This window comes from Amyelois transitella, chromosome 23, assembly GCF_032362555.1.
Source record: "Amyelois transitella isolate CPQ chromosome 23, ilAmyTran1.1, whole genome shotgun sequence".
NCBI classification, from domain to species: domain Eukaryota; kingdom Metazoa; phylum Arthropoda; class Insecta; order Lepidoptera; family Pyralidae; genus Amyelois; species Amyelois transitella.
In genome coordinates this window covers 498,676-518,969 of record NC_083526.1, presented here as the reverse complement: position 1 = coordinate 518,969, position 20,294 = coordinate 498,676, and the positions used below count along the sequence as shown (strand labels likewise).

General features: G+C 37.9%; 1 protein-coding gene across 1 annotated transcript in view; it reads left to right on the top strand.

Annotated features, from left to right (window-relative positions):
* LOC106140005 (protein Skeletor, isoforms B/C) overlaps positions 1-15,273 on the top strand; it is a 60,872-nt gene extending 45,599 nt beyond the window's left edge. Inside the window, exons 6-15 of the mRNA XM_060951062.1 lie at positions 513-713; positions 2,989-3,081; positions 4,304-4,434; positions 5,475-5,587; positions 6,264-6,472; positions 7,491-7,632; positions 11,216-11,339; positions 11,729-11,859; positions 13,218-13,381; positions 14,272-15,273. Coding sequence (XP_060807045.1) covers positions 513-713; positions 2,989-3,081; positions 4,304-4,434; positions 5,475-5,587; positions 6,264-6,472; positions 7,491-7,632; positions 11,216-11,339; positions 11,729-11,859; positions 13,218-13,381; positions 14,272-14,427 — 1,464 coding nt within the window. The 3' untranslated portion in view covers positions 14,428-15,273. The remainder of the gene's footprint in view (positions 1-512; positions 714-2,988; positions 3,082-4,303; positions 4,435-5,474; positions 5,588-6,263; positions 6,473-7,490; positions 7,633-11,215; positions 11,340-11,728; positions 11,860-13,217; positions 13,382-14,271) is intronic.
* Positions 15,274-20,294: the final 5,021 nt, after the last annotated feature.

Here is a 20,294-nt window from a genome sequence, read left to right as displayed (position 1 = left end):
ATGTATGTACCACGAACAATGATGGACAATAAAAAGGTCCTGACTCAGTATAATGTCGCAAAAACACTGCAGATGATTCTGCCAGAATCACAGATCAAATAAAGTATTTAATAAAGTTTTAAAGCTCTAAAACAAATTTATTAAATACTTTATTTGGCTTTATGATAGAATAGCTTAAAAGCTGAACGTGGCCATTCAGTCCTTTCAAGACTGTTGGCTCTGTCTACCCCGCAAGGGATATAGACGTGACCATATGTATACATACATACATAAAATCACGCCTCTTTCCCGGAGCAGAGACTACCTTTTTCCATTTGCCACGATCTCTGCATACTTCTTTCGCTTCATCCACATTCTCTCTTCATGCAAGCTCGGCGGTTTCGGGTACTTTTGATCTGACCTTTAACCAGGACGTCCTAAATTTGATCAAGATACGTTCGTCTAGGATAAGATATATATTCGTAAGATATATTCTACCATATGTATGTTTTACTCTATTTCAAAATTTCAAGGTCCCAAACGAGATGGGCTCGTTAAAACCGCTGCGTGGTTACCAAGGGGAAGACATCGAAATTGTGCTGCCTGGCAAAATGACGGCCTACGACATAGACTGGCTGGCCGTGTGGTGTGTAGAGTACAGGCACAACTTTGGACACGTCTACATTCCAAAAGATCTAGACGTTCCCCCGGCTTTGGGGCAGACGAAAATCACCGTGAGTATGATAAAAAATCAATTCGGTAATTATATATCAGTTGCACTAAATATCATCGAAACGAGTTTATACTTTATGTAGAACTAGCGACCCGCCCCGGCTTCGCACGGGTGCAAAATTATAAATGTTATTATACATAAGAATCACTCTACCTGTTACAAAAAACCGCATCAAAATCCGTTGCATAATTCGATTTAAACATACAGACAAACAGACTAAAATAGCGACTTTGTTTTATACTATGTAGTGATGTGGAGAAAGTGTTAGGTATTAAATATTGATGAATGATAAATGAAGATGTAGGTTTATTGATTTTGGTAAAATACCTCGGTCTTGACCACAGAATTATAAAAAGGAATTCATATTATCATGACAAATATACATTTACAAATTTCGATAAAGATAGTCGATCAAATGGTTTAGTTGACAGCTCGTCATTTTACTTATTTCGGAATTATCTTAATACGTCGCAATCATGATGTCATTAGCCTGACTTAAAACTTTTTGATAACACTATTCTCAGTTTTTTTCTGATGTCTTCTAATAACCATGCTTTTTTATTACTAACAGATTTCATGCCTTACAGGGGAAAAGGAAAAAGCCATCAAATCATCATATTTCACAAATCAAACCACAAAAAATTGTTAAACCACCACCTTCGAATCACGATCCACCGAAATGGTTCTCATTTGATTTGTTTTCTGGATTTTAACATTTGTAAACTGTGATAAGAGTCTGCATGATTCAAAATAACTTATATTTATTTATATAGGTATTTTTTTTCTCTTAATTTTCTTATAAAATTTAAAATCACGATTACAAACTAAATAATTTAAAACTAAAACTACTTATATTTATATAAGAACATAAAAGGCGAGGGACTAAAATAACTCCTTGTGGTACGCCTGTATACTTACTCGTATATATCTTATGTATCTTCGAGGGATTTTTATGTCACTTAATTTTATTTTATTTCATACGTGTAACGAATAATTTGGCCTCTAATTAAATGGTCAATTTTTAAAATAAGTACCTCTTCTGAATCAAGAAAATACAATCCATTGTATCAAATGCCTGATTAAAAAAACGGTTTAGAACCAGTAATTCGATTATATTTTTTTATGTATTTTAAAGTTTTTTAATATGTTTTACAAAAATTTTATTTTATTCGGTGACTTGCCCAAAATAATATCTTTTATTTACTTTTTTGATTTATAATTATTTAGTAACTAAGACTGGACATATTTTATTGATTATTACTTGTTTCAATTGTGATTTTTGTGTGATTTTTAAGTAATTAATTTGCGTAAAATAAGTAAAACTATAGTTTATATTAAAACAGGGTATTCATAAAAGGTTATAATTAACAATAATAACTTTACTAATGAACTTGCTTTGTTTTTTTTTCTTCTAATGCTCCCACTGGATTTACTATTAATTTCTAGCCTCCTTGGTGGTATAACCCGGTAAGTACATCTGCTTTCTGACACTATGCTTTAAACATTGATTATTTCTTAATTAATTCCTAATCAATTTTATATTTTTTAATACGATGGATTAATCAAGATTTTACGAAATGCACTTGTTTCAAATTCAAATGCACCTCACAACCCTTTACTGTTTTTTAAACGGTTTTATTTAGCTCACCCCGTTTGTTTTATTCTTGGGTCAAATTTAGTAATTCAAATTTCACCCTCTTCCTGTCAACCGATTAATCTGAAATTTTGTATACACTTTGGATTTTGGTGACAATATAATTATGTTTATTCATTATTTAATTCAGAAGTCATTTAATATTTAAACATACATACATATGGTCACGTCTATATCCCTTGCGGAGTAGACAGAGCCAACAGTCTTGAAAAGACTAAATGGCCACGTTCAGCTATTTGGCTTAATGATAGAATTGAGATTTAAATAGTGAGGTTGCTAGCCCATCGCTTAAAAAAGAACCCCAAGTTTGTTAGCCTATCCCTAAGTCGCCTTTTACGAAATCCATGGGAAAGAGATGGAGTGGTACTAATATTTTTTGTATTGGTGCCGGGTACTACATGGCACGGCATATTTCAACATATTTTAAGCTTTCGTTAATATTTTTGAAATGTTTTATTTTTTATTATTTTTGTATTTCATACTAAAGCGAAAATATAAGGTAAGCTACAGAAATTTGAAAAGATATCTGTCGGGTCTTTCTTGAAAATTTATCTGACTTATTTTTTATCAATTATTACTCATTTCTTATGCTACTTTTTACTAATATAACTCAATATTTCAGACAAGTTCAACAACCTCCCAAACGCCGTTTAGCGCTACAAATAATTGCAAAGAAATACTGGACAAGAGACTGCAAGTTAGATGGGAAATACAGGTTTGTACCGCATTCTTTGATTTTTTTGATGAAATCATTGTTAATTCATCATTCTACCTTCACACGTAGGTATCTTCTCATCCTAGCGATTATTATTTTTAAATTGTCATTCTTAGTTTTTATTGGTTTCAAAGGTTTTATAGACAAATCATAAAAGAGATGTTACGAAATGATTTAGCAAAGTTTTAAGTATGGCTGCTTAGAATTATTATTGTGTTAATACTCGATAGTTCACTGCTTGTCTTGTCTGTCCCTGGGTTAGTTTTAAATTACTCTCTTATTTATAAAAATACTTATATAAAATATTCATCTTTTTGCTTAGTTATATTAATATAGTCTTCAAGTCTAAAAACTTCTCAATACTAACTTACATAACTTTTATGTTACGAAGAAATGTGTTATGTTAGGTAATTATTATTAGGTAGGTACTATTCAAAATGTATGGGTCTGAGGAGATCTATTTTATTTTATTAACATGCACTTTTAATTATGTAAATCGTACTTTTAATACTACAAATTAAAATAATTCGTCTGTCAACTTTTGCAACATTCAAGCGAGTAACCAGAGATTTATAAAAGGTAAAAATATTAACGACGATGACAACATTTATTTTATTAGTATTAAATTGGTTTAATTTATTTATGAATTTCTTGCCAAAATTAATGTTGTGGGTTCGAATCCTACGCAATTTTCATATTTATTAAAACAAAATAACATTCAAATTTTGATGAAAATCCAACTTATATAATGCGTCTAAAAGTAACATGACATATTTAATGACATTTATTACAGTTTCATCATAGGTAAGTGTGGTAAAAATTAACGGTTCCTCAAAAATGGTGTGGTGTAAATAACGACTCACGTGGTCGCGTCACGGTGTCTGAAATTTTATTGAACTGAAAAACGAATCAAATCGACTAAATACCGAGGTCTAGAACATCATTAAGAATTGGGAAATGTATTTATCTGAATACTGGCCTAATTTTAAATAAACCTCCGAATAAAAATGTTGACTGGAAGATATCCCTTCATGGGATAAGTCCGCCATTGCAAGTGATTTGTTTCTTTTATAACTGTATGTACTTACTATTATCTTGTTACTGTGTAAATTTCAATGCAATAAAGATATTACAAACAAACAAACAAAAATGTTGGGACCGCGGAGGTTTACAATCCCCAATACTACTTCAATTAGTTTAATAATCTCAATATCTTCTGCAGGGTGACCACGTACAAATAACCCTAGCGGCGAGACTGCGCAAGGAGCAGTACATGGCGTTCGGTATATCCGGCGCTGAAGGCAGGGCCGCCATGTTGGGCGCCGACGTCGTCGTGGCCTATTGGGATACCAGGTATTATACACCTTCTCGCCGTGCCGTGCGGTTCCCGGCAGTGAGTGGCAAAAGAATAGGACCACTCCATCTCTTTTCCATGGATGTCGTAAAAGGCGACTAAGGGATAGGCTTACAAACTTGGGATTCTTTTTTAGGCGATGGGCTAGCTAGCAACTTTTTGAATCTCGATTCTATCATTAAGCCAAATAGCTGAACGTGGTCATTCAGTCTTAAGACTGTTGGCTCTGTTTTCCCCGCAAGGGATATAGACATGACCATATGTATGTATGTATGTATATACCTTCTCCCTCCTGGCTTTAGTCCCGGTTGCATCCTCACTCTGGAGAGGAGCCCGGGGTGTGCCTTTGACCATGGATCCTGGATTGGGTGAGTCAGGTTTTCACACGAAGCGACTCCCGTCTGACCTCCGCAACCTTTGCAGGTGAACCTAACTCGTATTGGATCGATCATTTACACATCCAGTTGCCTGAATGTGCAGGTTTCCTCACGATGTTTTCCCTCGCCGTAAGAGTATCCATTTGTATCAAAACTAATGTACATAACTTCGAAAATAGTCATTGGTCAGAGTGGTATTTGAACTTCAACCTTTTTGCGCCATACATTTAACAAGCCACTTTACCGTTCGACCACCGACGTTCTCAGGTAATAATACCAATTTGATTATTATGTTTCTTCTCTTGGATTTCACGGGTCTATACACCCCGGATTTTTGAGAGGCTTGCGTGGGGATATAAACATACATACATAAATAAAATCACGCCTCTTTCCCGGAGGGGTAGGCAGAGACCACCTCTTTCCACTTGCCACGATCTCTGCACACTTCCTTCGCTTCATCCACATTCATAACTCTCTTCATGCAAGCTCGGCGGTTTCGGTTACTTTTGACCTGACCCTTTACCAGGACGTCCTTAATTTGATCAAGATACGTTCGTCTAGGTCTTCCCACTCCGACTTTTCGGGACCGGGTTATAAATCCAGCACAATTATTATATTATTATCATCACGCCATAAGAAAAAAGAAACAATGTTGTCCTCAGGTTAAACCGCGCTGTGGTATCAGACTACACCATAACTCATCTAGCTCAGTGTGACAATGAGCGGGGAGTGTGTCCCGACGCCAAGCTGGGAGGAAGCGACGACGTGGTCTTAGGTGAGACTACGAATGAACTAAATCATCATCACGATCATCTGTCAAATCATTTTCATCATCTTCTTCCTCCTAGTGATGAAGCACTAAATGAAGCTTGAATCTTTGTAATAAAGTCGTAAATCTATGCTGATATTATAAATATGTTTGAACGCGCTAATCTCAGGAACTACTGGTACGAATTGATAAAATATTTTTGTGTTGATAGACCATTTATCAAGGAAGGCTTTAGGCTATAAAACATCACGCTGCAACTTTTAAGAGCGAAGAAATAATGGAAAATGTGAAAAAAACGTCTTCAATGATGCCCAAAATAACTATTCCACGCGGACGAAGTCGCGGGCACAGCTAGTCTTTAATAATTGATCTTACAAACCATCTTTTCAATTACATAACTACTTTGACTTGACAAACAAAAATCAACATATTTTCAAATACTATTGACATTATGCTTTTTTTTAATTTTATACTTACTTATCAATGACGTCGCACTGAACACCTAATGTCCGTTATTGAGCTGTTAAATCTCATTATAAATTATACAGGTATTAAACGCGCACGTAACGTAACGTTATTTTATATCGGACGTTTCGAATCATGTCACAATGATCCGTTGTAACCGAGCGAAATCAGTTTCGATTCTTATTCTCAGCCATCTAACCGACATATTTTCTTCCAGTGTCCGGCAGTCAAAAGAACGGAATCACAACCGTCACATACCGCCGCCCCCTGGCCGCCACTGAACCCACCAAGGACAAGGAGGTTCTCACGAGCAGATCGCAGTCCGTTATAGCCGCTTTCGGCCCCCTCAACAGCAAGTACGAAGCCAATGCTCACTCCTTCATGGACACTACTAGGAATGATGTTCAGTTGGACTTTGGTGCCCAGGTCAGTTTAAGAAGTGGTTTGTTTTAGATAGATCTACTACTAATATTATAAAGCTGAAGAGTTTATATATACATACATACAGTCACGTCTATTTTCCTTGCGTGGTAGACAGAGCCAACAGGCTTGAAAAGGCTGAATGTCCACGTTCAGCTATTTGGTTTAATGATAGAATTGAGATTCAAATAGTGACAGGTCGCTAGCCCATCGCCTAAAAAAGAATCCCAAGTTTGTAAACCTATCTTTTAGTCGCCTTTTACGATATCCATGGGAAAGAGATGGAGTGGTCCTATTCTCTTTTGTATTGGTGCCGGGAACCACACGGCACACTAATACGGCCGCTATATCTTTCATTTTTAAATCTTTTACTTTCTTGACTTCTTGATTCCACAATATATTTAATATTGTGGAGAGACCTGAGAAATAGTTTCACTGCTTCTATTTCAACATGAACCTGGCAGAACTAAGTTGATTTCGTGTTCCTTTTCATTCTACTAAATTGAGCCATCCACGACTTAGCATTTATTTCAGGTGGGCCGTTAACCTTCCCTAGAATAGAACAAATTTTAATATTGTCTGGTTTTCAATTCGTCCTAAGTCTTATCACGATTTAAGATTATAATCTAAAACATCTAGCATTTTCATCAACGTTTCATATTAATGCTTTTAATCCAAGTTCCACCTAATTCTTCTTCTTCTCTTTCTTTTGGCTTTGATCCCATTCTTGCAACCCATTCTTACCACTCTGGAGAAGAGTCCGTGTATGCTTTTGACCATGGATTCTGTATTAGATGGTTTTTACGGCGATCTACCTTCCGATATTTGGAAGCGGTAGTAGTTATAATTAGATTTAAGTGATGTAACGTTAATAAGTGATACCTTGTATCCAATTTTGTATTCTATTCTATTCGATATTTGTGCACTTTTTAGGGTCGGTCTTAGTGTCTAGATTATTGTTCATTCATTTATGTTTTGAGATTATACAGACATTATTCCGAATTATATCTTTCTCCTCTCCCAGAACGACAACACGTGCATAGGCCTAGCGGAAGTCGACCCCCTAGCGCCGAGCCCGTGGCCGCCGCGCGTCATCTCCCGCACGCACTCGCTCTCCGCGCGCATCGGGCCCGCCGCCGGCCCGCGCGGGTACTCCGCGCTCACCGGTCAGTACCCCGCCCGCGGCGGACACACAGCTGGCAGACTGGCATCTCCCGCAGCACAAGCTGCCCGCGCGGGTACTCCGCGCTCACCGGTCAGTACCCCGCCCGCGGCGGACACACAGCTGGCAGACTGGCATCTCCCGCAGCACAAGCTGCCCGCGCGGGTACTCCGCGCTCACCGGTCAGTACCCCGCCCGCGGCGGACACACAGCTGGCAGACTGGCATCTCCCGCAGCACAAGCTGCCCGCGCGGGTACTCCGCGCTCACCGGTCAGTACCCCGCCCGCGGCGGACACACAGCTGGCAGACTGGCATCTCCCGCAGCACAAGCTGCCCGCGCGGGTACTCCGCGCTCACCGGTCAGTACCCCGCCCGCGGCGGACACACAGCTGGCAGACTGGCATCTCCCGCAGCACAAGCTGCCCGCGCGGGTACTCCGCGCTCACCGGTCAGTACCCCGCCCGCGGCGGACACACAGCTGGCAGACTGGCATCTCCCGCAGCACAAGCTGCCCGCGCGGGTACTCCGCGCTCACCGGTCAGTACCCCGCCCGCGGCGGACACACAGCTGGCAGACTGGCATCTCCCGCAGCACAAGCTGCCCGCGCGGGTACTCCGCGCTCACCGGTCAGTACCCCGCCCGCGGCGGACACACAGCTGGCAGACTGGCATCTCCCGCAGCACAAGCTGCCCGCGCGGGTACTCCGCGCTCACCGGTCAGTACCCCGCCCGCGGCGGACACACAGCTGGCAGACTGGCATCTCCCGCAGCACAAGCTGCCCGCGCGGGTACTCCGCGCTCACCGGTCAGTACCCCGCCCGCGGCGGACACACAGCTGGCAGACTGGCATCTCCCGCAGCACAAGCTGCCCGCGCGGGTACTCCGCGCTCACCGGTCAGTACCCCGCCCGCGGCGGACACACAGCTGGCAGACTGGCATCTCCCGCAGCACAAGCTGCCCGCGCGGGTACTCCGCGCTCACCGGTCAGTACCCCGCCCGCGGCGGACACACAGCTGGCAGACTGGCATCTCCCGCAGCACAAGCTGCCCGCGCGGGTACTCCGCGCTCACCGGTCAGTACCCCGCCCGCGGCGGACACACAGCTGGCAGACTGGCATCTCCCGCAGCACAAGCTGCCCGCGCGGGTACTCCGCGCTCACCGGTCAGTACCCCGCCCGCGGCGGACACACAGCTGGCAGACTGGCATCTCCCGCAGCACAAGCTGCCCGCGCGGGTACTCCGCGCTCACCGGTCAGTACCCCGCCCGCGGCGGACACACAGCTGGCAGACTGGCATCTCCCGCAGCACAAGCTGCCCGCGCGGGTACTCCGCGCTCACCGGTCAGTACCCCGCCCGCGGCGGACACACAGCTGGCAGACTGGCATCTCCCGCAGCACAAGCTGCCCGCGCGGGTACTCCGCGCTCACCGGTCAGTACCCCGCCCGCGGCGGACACACAGCTGGCAGACTGGCATCTCCCGCAGCACAAGCTGCCCGCGCGGGTACTCCGCGCTCACCGGTCAGTACCCCGCCCGCGGCGGACACACAGCTGGCAGACTGGCATCTCCCGCAGCACAAGCTGCCCGCGCGGGTACTCCGCGCTCACCGGTCAGTACCCCGCCCGCGGCGGACACACAGCTGGCAGACTGGCATCTCCCGCAGCACAAGCTGCCCGCGCGGGTACTCCGCGCTCACCGGTCAGTACCCCGCCCGCGGCGGACACACAGCTGGCAGACTGGCATCTCCCGCAGCACAAGCTGCCCGCGCGGGTACTCCGCGCTCACCGGTCAGTACCCCGCCCGCGGCGGACACACAGCTGGCAGACTGGCATCTCCCGCAGCACAAGCTGCCCGCGCGGGTACTCCGCGCTCACCGGTCAGTACCCCGCCCGCGGCGGACACACAGCTGGCAGACTGGCATCTCCCGCAGCACAAGCTGCCCGCGCGGGTACTCCGCGCTCACCGGTCAGTACCCCGCCCGCGGCGGACACACAGCTGGCAGACTGGCATCTCCCGCAGCACAAGCTGCCCGCGCGGGTACTCCGCGCTCACCGGTCAGTACCCCGCCCGCGGCGGACACACAGCTGGCAGACTGGCATCTCCCGCAGCACAAGCTGCCCGCGCGGGTACTCCGCGCTCACCGGTCAGTACCCCGCCCGCGGCGGACACACAGCTGGCAGACTGGCATCTCCCGCAGCACAAGCTGCCCGCGCGGGTACTCCGCGCTCACCGGTCAGTACCCCGCCCGCGGCGGACACACAGCTGGCAGACTGGCATCTCCCGCAGCACAAGCTGCCCGCGCGGGTACTCCGCGCTCACCGGTCAGTACCCCGCCCGCGGCGGACACACAGCTGGCAGACTGGCATCTCCCGCAGCACAAGCTGCCCGCGCGGGTACTCCGCGCTCACCGGTCAGTACCCCGCCCGCGGCGGACACACAGCTGGCAGACTGGCATCTCCCGCAGCACAACTTATGTAGCTTATAATATATCTATACCCTTGCAGGGTAAACAGATCCAGTTATCTTGAAAATACTGAAAGGACACGCGTTCAGCTGTACGGCTTTATGACACACACACTGCGTATTTATAGGTTAGGTTCCCCTGCGGAGTTGCGGAGTTCAGATGAGAATCGCTTCTTGTAAAAACCTGACTTACCTTATTCAGAGAGATGAGGACGCAACCAGGCCTAGGAGAATGATAAATCCTGATTTTAATCATGTCCTTTTTTATGTTTTCATGCAGACAATGACATTAATAATGGATTCCTGCCCTACGGTAAGTGGAACTGTTCAATTATGTTTTCATTTTCAGCCTTTAGGCACTGGATGGCCTAGAAACTGTCACTACATCTAGCTGAATGTTGCCTTTCAGTCTTCGAGACTGTTGACTATGTCCGGGTTCGAATCCCGGCCAAAGCGTGATGAGAAAAGAACATTTTTTGATTGACCTGGGTCTTGGATGTTTGTTTACCTATATAATTTATTATGGAATATAGTCTCGTTGAGTTAATATCTCGTTACACAAGTCTCGAACCTACTTGGAGGCTATATCAATCTGTGTAATTTGTCGCGTAAAAATTGATTTACTTATTTAAGAAAGCAAAGACAGACAAAATAATATTGTTATTAAATAAAATGTATGTGAAAAGCTTAAAGAGTTCAAAAACTAAGACCATTTTATAAGAAGAGAACGATTAAAATATCCAGATACTATTTATTATCTATATATTTTTTATACTATAAATAAATATATACGGGAAAAATTTGTTCGAGACTTGTGTTACGAGGTACTAACTAAACGATACTATATTTTATAATAAATACTTAGATTTATATCCAAGTCCAATGAGGCCAATCAGAAAAAGTTCTTTTCTCATCATGCCCTGGCCGGGATTCGAACTCGGGACCTCCGGTGTCACAGACAAGCGTACTACAGCTGCGCCACAGAGGCCGTTAAAAAAACTATATATTTATACTATAAATACGAGTAATAAAGACGTGTTAAGTCTGGTCCAATACCTACCTACTTTTTAAGTTAGTCTAATAGGTACTTATTATTATTCTGACCTAAAATACCTTTTCCTTCTCAGGCCATCCATCATGGGGTATCGCGTGGTACATCAACGATCAGCTGATCCCGGAGATTTACGTGGAGCGCGGGAAGACTTACACCTTCTACGTGGAGGGCGGGGAGGACAGAACAAATCCTGCTAAGTGAGTGCACAACACAGAACACTAACTCCTAGAATAAGTTTAAGGTTAAAAATATTTTCCTAGAATTTGGAAAATCGTTTTATCTCAATCTATTTTTAATTAGGTAGGTATATAATATTCGTAATATTACATAAAAATTAATTCAGTAAATAACCCGTGAAAACGTTACAAACAAATAAATTCACTTTCGCACCAAAATGGCCGACTACAAAAACTGTGTTGCCAGTTGCCAACATAAATAATGTTACTGCGTTTGGTAGTTATGTAAAAATATTTAGGTCGCTTATATTTTGTGGACATATTAAACTACTTTTAACTTTCTACATACATTTTTACTACCAAAATAAATTTTAAATATATAAATAAAATGTCTTTATTTTTCAATTCAGATTCCACCCGTTCTACATAAGCGACTCCTCAGAAGGCGGTTTCGGTCAGAAACGCGAGGAAGAACAGAGGAAACAACGTGTGTTCGCCGGCGTCGCTTACGACAGTGAGGGATACCCATATCCTACTGCTGGTAAAATTATCATCTATACATATCTATACATATAATAAAATAGTAAAAATATTTTGTTAGTACATTTAGTATTTTTGACTGAAATGGATAGAGGGACACTTAGAATGAATAATTGAAAGCAAAAATATTTTTTTTGAATTTCTTGTCTGTCTGTCTGTCTCTCTGTATGTATGATCACGATTATCTCCGAAAGTACTGAACCGATTTACTTGAAACTTTTACCAATTGCTTTGTTTTGAGTCAGAATAACATTTAAAGTTTGTTTCATCAAAATCGGTTCACTAAAAAAAAAGTTATCGACTTTTGAATGAATTCAAGGCATGAGTTTGCCTGCAAATAAGTTACGAAACTTAAAATTCAAAGTCAATTGTCATTGTACGACAGCATAATACCTATAACATATAAATATAAGTGAAAGGCGACTAAGGGATAGGCTTACATACTTGGGATTCTTTTTAGGCGATTGGCGAGCAACCTATCACTATTTGAATCTCAATTCTATAACTAAGCCAAATAGCTGAACGTGGCCATTCAGTCTTTTCAAGCCTCTGTCAAGGCTCTGTCTACCCCGCAAGGGATATAGACGTGACCATATGTATGTAGTCTACTTTAATTTCGACACCACTGCAACGGCTTCGATGGTCCAGTGGTTAGCGCGTGAGACTGTGAAGTTGGCGGTCCATGTTCGAGTCCCAACAAAAACAAGATATTATTTTTTATTAAAAATATTTTTTTTGTGTTGTTTGAGTATTTTATTTAAAAAAATTGAAAATCAAATTACTACATATAATAAAACGGTGAAAATATTTTGTCTGTACATTTTATATTTTGACAGAAACGGATAGAGAATTTTGTTTTTACATTTTTTGTCTGTCTGTCTGTATCGTTAAGACTGTATGATTAAGATTCAACTCCAACTTTACGCGGACGAAGACGAAGAAGTACGCGACGCAGCTAGTTTCTAATAATTGTTTAATCTTTCTCATCTTTATAGTTTCCCAACTTTTGAATCTCTCTTGTTTAACATTAATATCTAATTTCAGAACCCAAACAGACCTAGTTCCAATATTTTTATCTAAACTTAAAAGATTAATTATTCCAAAATTTTGAGTCAATTTAAGACTGTTGGCTTTAACTACCCCGCGAGGGATGTAGACGTGATTGTATTTATATATGTATGAAGTATATAAAACGTTATTTACCTAGAAAATATATTTATAAAAATATTTTAAGCCTATCCCTTAGTCGCCTTTTACAACATCCACAGGAAAGAGGTGGAGTGGTCCTATTCTTCCTATTTTACCGGGAACCACACGGAAAATCTACCTATTCTATATTTCGGCAATTCTATCTTTCAGTGGGCCGCTATTGCGAATGGACCCACAAGACCATAGACCAGGCAGCGTCATCAGCGACCTTCGAGGACTACATGAAGACTCTCCAACTGGAGTGTAACGACGGAGAGCCAGCCGTGTTGAACTGGACTGTGGCTCATGAGACTCCAGACCTACTTTATTATCAGGTAAATTCATTGGAATAATATGTTGAACCAATATGATGGTGAAGCGAAAAAAGTATGCAGGGATCGTGGCAAGTGGAAAGGTGTAGTCTCGCCTACCCATCCGGGAAAGAGGCGTGATTTATGTATAAACATACAAACATACATAATCACGTCTATATCCCTTGCGGGGTAGACAGAGCTAACAGTCTTGAAAGACTGATAGGCCACGTTCAGCTGTTTGGCTGAACTGTCACTATTTGAATCTCAATTCTATCTTAAAGCCAAATAGCTGAACGTGGCCTATCATGTATGTTTGTATGCCAATTTATCATTGTCCAAGCGTTAGTATCGGTTCTCTGGAACCCAAGGTCCACCTGTGACCATGTTCTTGGGTGTGTGAGTCAGGTTCGTAGGTCTAGGAAGCGACTCCCGTCTGAGCTCCGGAACCTCAACTGTGTAATATTTCGGGGTCTATAAGTTAATATCTTTTTATTTTATTTATATTTGCCGTGTATTTACGTCCATTATCTTTCCCATGGATGTCGTAAAACGTGACTTAGGGATGGGCTTATAAACTTGAGATTCCTCTCGTAGGCGATGGGCTTAAAACCTTTCACTATTTTAATCTCAATACCATCATGAATCCATATAGCTGAACGTGGCCTATCTGTTTTTTCGAGACTGTTGTCTATCTGTCCCGCAAAGGATATCGACGTGTATATATGTATGTATTTTATTTGTTAATTAATATACTACACTACACCGGATGAATAAAATATCTGTAATAAAATAATAGAGTACCTAAATAAAAAAATAAGATTCTTTGATTGATTTAATAAAAAATTGTTCTCTATTGTGCGCCAATAAATTAATAAAAAATAAATTTAAATAAAAAAACTTTTATATTTCAGTGCTATACACACAACAACTTAGGCTGGAAAATTCACGTCGTGGACCCGGGCACGCCGGTGCCGCAGTCCGGCGACCGCACGGCCGCCGGCGCCGCCGCCACACTTGCTGTCTCGCTCGCACACGCGCTGTTGCCCGCCCTGCTCCTCGTCAGATAAGGACAGGTATAATTTGCAGCGAGCGTCCCGTACACCTGTTTCTTTGGATTATGGAGTGGTAATTGAAGATTAACTTTTTGTATTGTATTTTATTATAACTGGAATTTCATTTTAATATTTTTTTTTTATGAATTTACAAAGTCATCGTTGATGTGAACTTAAAATAAATGGATGAAATTTTGACACGTTGCAATAAAACGTCATCATTTGAATTAATTTAGTCAATACAATGTTTACACCTGTTACCATTTGCATAGAAATTGCCTGGAATTATGATATGAAGATAAAATAATTGCGATGAACACACCAGTATACCATAATTATAAACTTCTTATTATTTTAGATCGAAATATATACTTATTTATTTAGGTATACACATCTGGCTGTATAATAATTATTTTATATGAATTTTTAAATACCTACACTGTTTGTTTCTTGTGTTTATCATTCCAATATTTCTGTATATAAACATACATACAGAAATACTTCTATTACGACTGTTAATTTAATTTAAATTAGACAAATATGATATTTTATATCAGTTCAATTGATAATTTTGTATGTGGTGCTGGTGAAATTTTTTGAAATGATTATTATCATGACTATCCAGAAAATTGTTGAAAAAAAAATAATTAAATTAATATTATTATTATCATAACAAAGTTATAGAATAATGTATTTTATAGATAATTTTGAGAAACAGGTGATATTTCGACTGTTCTATTTAGTCTTGTAAGTCGACGTCTTTTGAAACTTAAGACAATAATTCTTACATGTAAGATTTATCTTTGCAAATGACAATAATGTTAGAATTTAAATTTAATCTAAAATTGCTCTTTGATTTTTCAAATTATTTACAATGCGTTAGATTGTAAAGATATTTTCAAAAATGTATACAATTAATAATTTTCTTGTTTTTTTTTCTAGAATAGATATACAACGATTTACGTATATATAATTTTACAATAAAATTTTATGTAAGTATACACAAGATATCATATGATAAATAAAAACGGTTCTTTAAATTAATGTGTAACAAAGTTACTTGAAAAACAAATGACGCTATTCACTTATATTAACAAAGTATTTCAAGAATAAACACTATTAAATTATTATTTTTTTTACATTCTTCATAGTGTTTCTTGTTCTAAATAAAACGCGTCGAATTACAAAAGTAAAAATGTAGTAGTTGAACGACAGCTCGCTGATTTTTTTCATATAGAATTGTACAGTTGATAAAATGGGTAAATTACGTCAATCTTACGAATATAATATCAATTTCATATCAGTCTGTCAACGTATCTTTACAAGTTAGGCTTTGGAATACTTGAACTCAGTAGTTAAAATAAGTGTAAGTTACATCTTTGCAATAAAAATACAATTTAAATCATGACGTGTAAGTGAAAAAATACATTAAGTATGTACGAGTATATTTATTTTTAAATTATACATTATAGATCTTACAAATAATTTTACATATCTATTGCTTTATTAAGCTTTTGTTAAAATGTTTTTATTGTTGCATAAATATTATATATATAAAGAAATTAATAAAAATTAATAGAACTCTGGCTTAGACATTTTTTTGATAATATTATTTATATTTTTCATCATATTATAAAACTACAAGTTCAATTTTTAATAAAATCAAACGGCATGTTCGTTTTTATTAAAATAAACATAACGTACTTATTTGATATCCTAATGATAAATATTCGTTCTAAAATTTTTATTGTTTTTTTTTTATTACAAAGGAATCTATACTTCAGTGACAGAATTATTAACAGAGTAATGTTCTGAAGTTTCTTAAATTTTCAGTTAAAACAGTTGAAAAGGACAATATACTTTAATATGGTTGAAATGATTTGGTATAAGTATTTTATGGAATTGATTGCGCGAAATAGTTTTAAAATTTTTTAATAAGTATATCTTAGTCGAATGGTAAATGTTGACAATAAATAAATCGCAAGATGTAGTAATACCTAATACCGATCGGAAACTGATTCTTTTTGAAAGAAGTAAAGTTAAGTTGCCGAGTAAAGTTTTTTGTCTTTTTTACTTATCTAAAGCTCTGTGAGTTCTTCAAAGTTATTCTTTAATATTTTTAGTAAGAATTTATTAATTGAACAAACTAAATTAATGCCGCATTATTAGGTAAAATTCGGAAATAGAACAAAATGTATTACTAAAAAATACATTTTTTTTATCTGGACCTGTTTAAATGATGATGCTCTGTTTAAATATCAATTAATTCTCATTATTTTCGATCGGCATTTTGGTGAGGAACTTGACAATAAAATACATTACAATTTTACAAGAATAAGTAATTTATTACATAGATTTACTATTCTGTCATATGTTAAAAATAATGTACTTTTTATATTTACAAACTTGATTTTCGTTATGTGAACTATACATTTCTTAACAACTGTTTTGTTAACAAAATTATTACTCGCCAAATTTCAAATTAGATAAGCTTAAGTGGCTTCGACTTAAAAATATGTGGGTTACCTTTTTATTTTAATATAATGAACTACTATAAATTTTGGTGGTTGAAATATGAATTAATAATAAGCGTAAATGTAGACAATAAAGTAAAGTAATTATGTTATAAGTATCAAGATATGTAGTTCTACATCAAAGTTCGACAGTTGCATGCTTCTCAATTGAATTTGTAATTAATGACAATAAATTTAAAATATGTATGAAAAATTTTGAACTGTTTACATAAGATTGATAAGTGATGCTAAATATAACAAATGTGAATGGATAAGATAACAGATGACAATAATCTCGTCTATTCGTGTATGTAATAATATAATTAAACTATAATTAATATTACAACTCATTAATTTGAAATTCAGGGTGATGGTTTTTGCCATTTATTTCCTCTGAGATTCAGGTATTTTCAAAATCCATTAGACACTTTAATATGTATCAAATATATTTATAAAAAAATATAACAAAATCAATAACATACGTCGGCTTAAATAGCTGCAATAAAAATTTAAATTTATCTCTTGTCTAGAAAAAATATACAATTGGCTGAAATCAAAAATAGAATCAAATTTAAATTTTGCATAAAAATTTTTGCTGAAATGATTACTGTATGGGATGATAATTATATTTGAAAATAAAAAAAATTTAAAAAAGTTGTACTTATATCTACTATAGCGTATGTTTCCAGAATTATCGCCAATTCAACATTATTAGAAAAAAGAAATGTTTTCTGAAATTTTTATCTTATAAAGTTTAAATAGATAAAAAGCTAGAAGTAATTTGAAATCATTTTACACTCTGTAGTTGTAGATGTTGATGCACAATTTACGTTATTTGTAAGAGTTTTATTAGTAATTAATAAATGTATATCATAGTTGATTGTAATACTAGTTACCTAGTATTCAAGTTTGTACTGTGCAATTACTAAGCGAAGCTTGTGTCGTGGACTTGGGCTTTGTGTGTGGTTTTTACTATTTTTAACTATAATATAAATTATATTTCATCAGCATACAAGTAAACGTCGGTAAAATGTTACTAGTTCTTTTTTAAACATTCATATTCATATTTATCAAATACTTATAACGACATTTAAGTAGACAGATTTGACTGAATAAGCACACAATTTTTCTGAAGGATATTTTATAATTATACAATCGAATTGAATGCAGTAATCGAATCGATTAATATTATCATGCGCATATCCTATCCTACTCGAAACGAATTAAGTGTTACAATGAACCAAAATATGGTTTACATATCAAACTATTGATTTTAATTTTTATTTGTTACTTTTTAAAAAGTGGAGTTTACGGCCGTCCTTTATTCATAATTAATATCTCAGTATGTTTTGATTGGGAATTGAATTTATTTATTTGTTGAGTATGGGCCAGATTTCAACCACAGTTAGAGATATACAACAATTATTTATTTATTAGTACACACCAAATAACAATCTTATCTTATACTCCAACATAGGATTGACAAGAATTGCAGGTTAATTTTCTTTTGTGTAATATTATTTCAGACATTATTACACTTTTAATAAAAAACCCGTTTGTTGACATACGATAAATTGATAAATGAATATGGATTATTGACGCAAGATGTTATACTTTTGGTACACTTTTTATACTTCTGTTAATAAGCTCGAAATTATAAGAAGAGAGATCAACTTAAAATAAACAAGTAAGGTATCATAGGCATTTAACGCCCGCTTAATTTCAATTCAATATATTATTGAATAAAATGATTGGATTAAAAAACTGTTTAGAAAAATAGTTTTATTGTCAAAAAAAGAATACAAAAAACTAACACATATATGTTATCAGTCATATAAGATTATGAAAACAAAGACTTTCTGAATAGCCTGTCATTGGCGTTACTGAACATACAGTTTTTAGTAACGCCCATATATTTATTTACGTAATATCTTAATAAACACATATATTTCGACTTAGAGCCGTACAAAACTTAAAAGTACTTATATTATATTATCTTTTTTTAGATAGCATCATAATTATCATTATATGAACTACAAATACTAAAATATTATAATTTTATAACACTTTCAAACATCTCGTAATTTCTACTTAATCATCTATAACAAAAATATTTCACTTTTAACATGTTCTATAACAATAGGAGATCAATTTTTAAAGGATTTTAATAAAAAATCAGATTATTATTAAAATGCCTATTGGGCGCTATTCACCGTAGGTGGCTAATGACGCCCCAAAACAGTACGTCAATTAACGCCCTGAAATGATGTATGTCTATCGCAGTATGTCTAACTCATCATATAATTTGCGGATATTCTGAAAATGTTGTTGAACAATAGGTTTATTCAACTTTTGTGCACGAGCTGGGTTCATTATTTGCGGTTTTCGTTTACTAATGGATGGATTTCTTTTTAAAAAGTATCTTAACCAATCTACGCCGGCAATCCTTTTGGATTTATTGAAATTATTTTTTATGTCATATCTCTCGCAAAATAAGAAAGCTTGTTTTCTTATGAATTTAGGCGTTAGTGGAATCCCAATACTAGCAAATCTTTTTATCCGCGATGCTAAATCTTTTTCTTGTGTATTCGTTAAAATAGGTTTTCTCCCCGAACGTTTAATTTCTTGACCTGTTTTTAAATGGTCTCTTAAAGTTCTTCGCGGAATATTATACCTTGCCGCTGCTGATCGCTGAGTCAAATGACCTCTTTGCACAGCTTTAATGGTAACTTTCATAGTGTCTTCAGACCATGACTCCCCTCTTCTTTTACGTGTGGAATGAGATGGATTCATTTCCCGGATCTGTTAAAAGCAAATCATTATGAAATAAAACACATCGATTTTCGCCTTGTATAAATACGCCCACTTAGGATAATAGCGCCCATACAGGCTATTGACGCCCAAACCTCACGTCACGGGGCGTTATTACCCGAATAGCACCTTGTACCTAGTTCTCATATTTTCACACATAATTACAAACAAATCAATCAAATTGTCAATGAAATATGAATAAAGATATCTAAATAGAACGCTTATCACAAAATTAGACATGTAAATTACAGAAAATGAATTAAAACTTACGGATTTGTCGGAGTATTTTTTATAAGAACAGCGTGCACTGCCGGCGTCCTTCAAGTTCGGTTCACAACTGAGCGACCGATGGCCTGAGCGGCACCGCGTCGCGTCCGCGCGTTCCTATTGGTTTATTCTATGTGTGCATGAAGTATAACGTAACTCGTGCGGCATTATCTCCGATTTTTAGCATTCGGGCGTTTTTACACATTGGGCGTTAAATGCCATACCTACCTTAGTTCTTTTTGTTTAATTTATCACACATCAATTAAAAAGCTTCTGTCGTAAATATCTTTA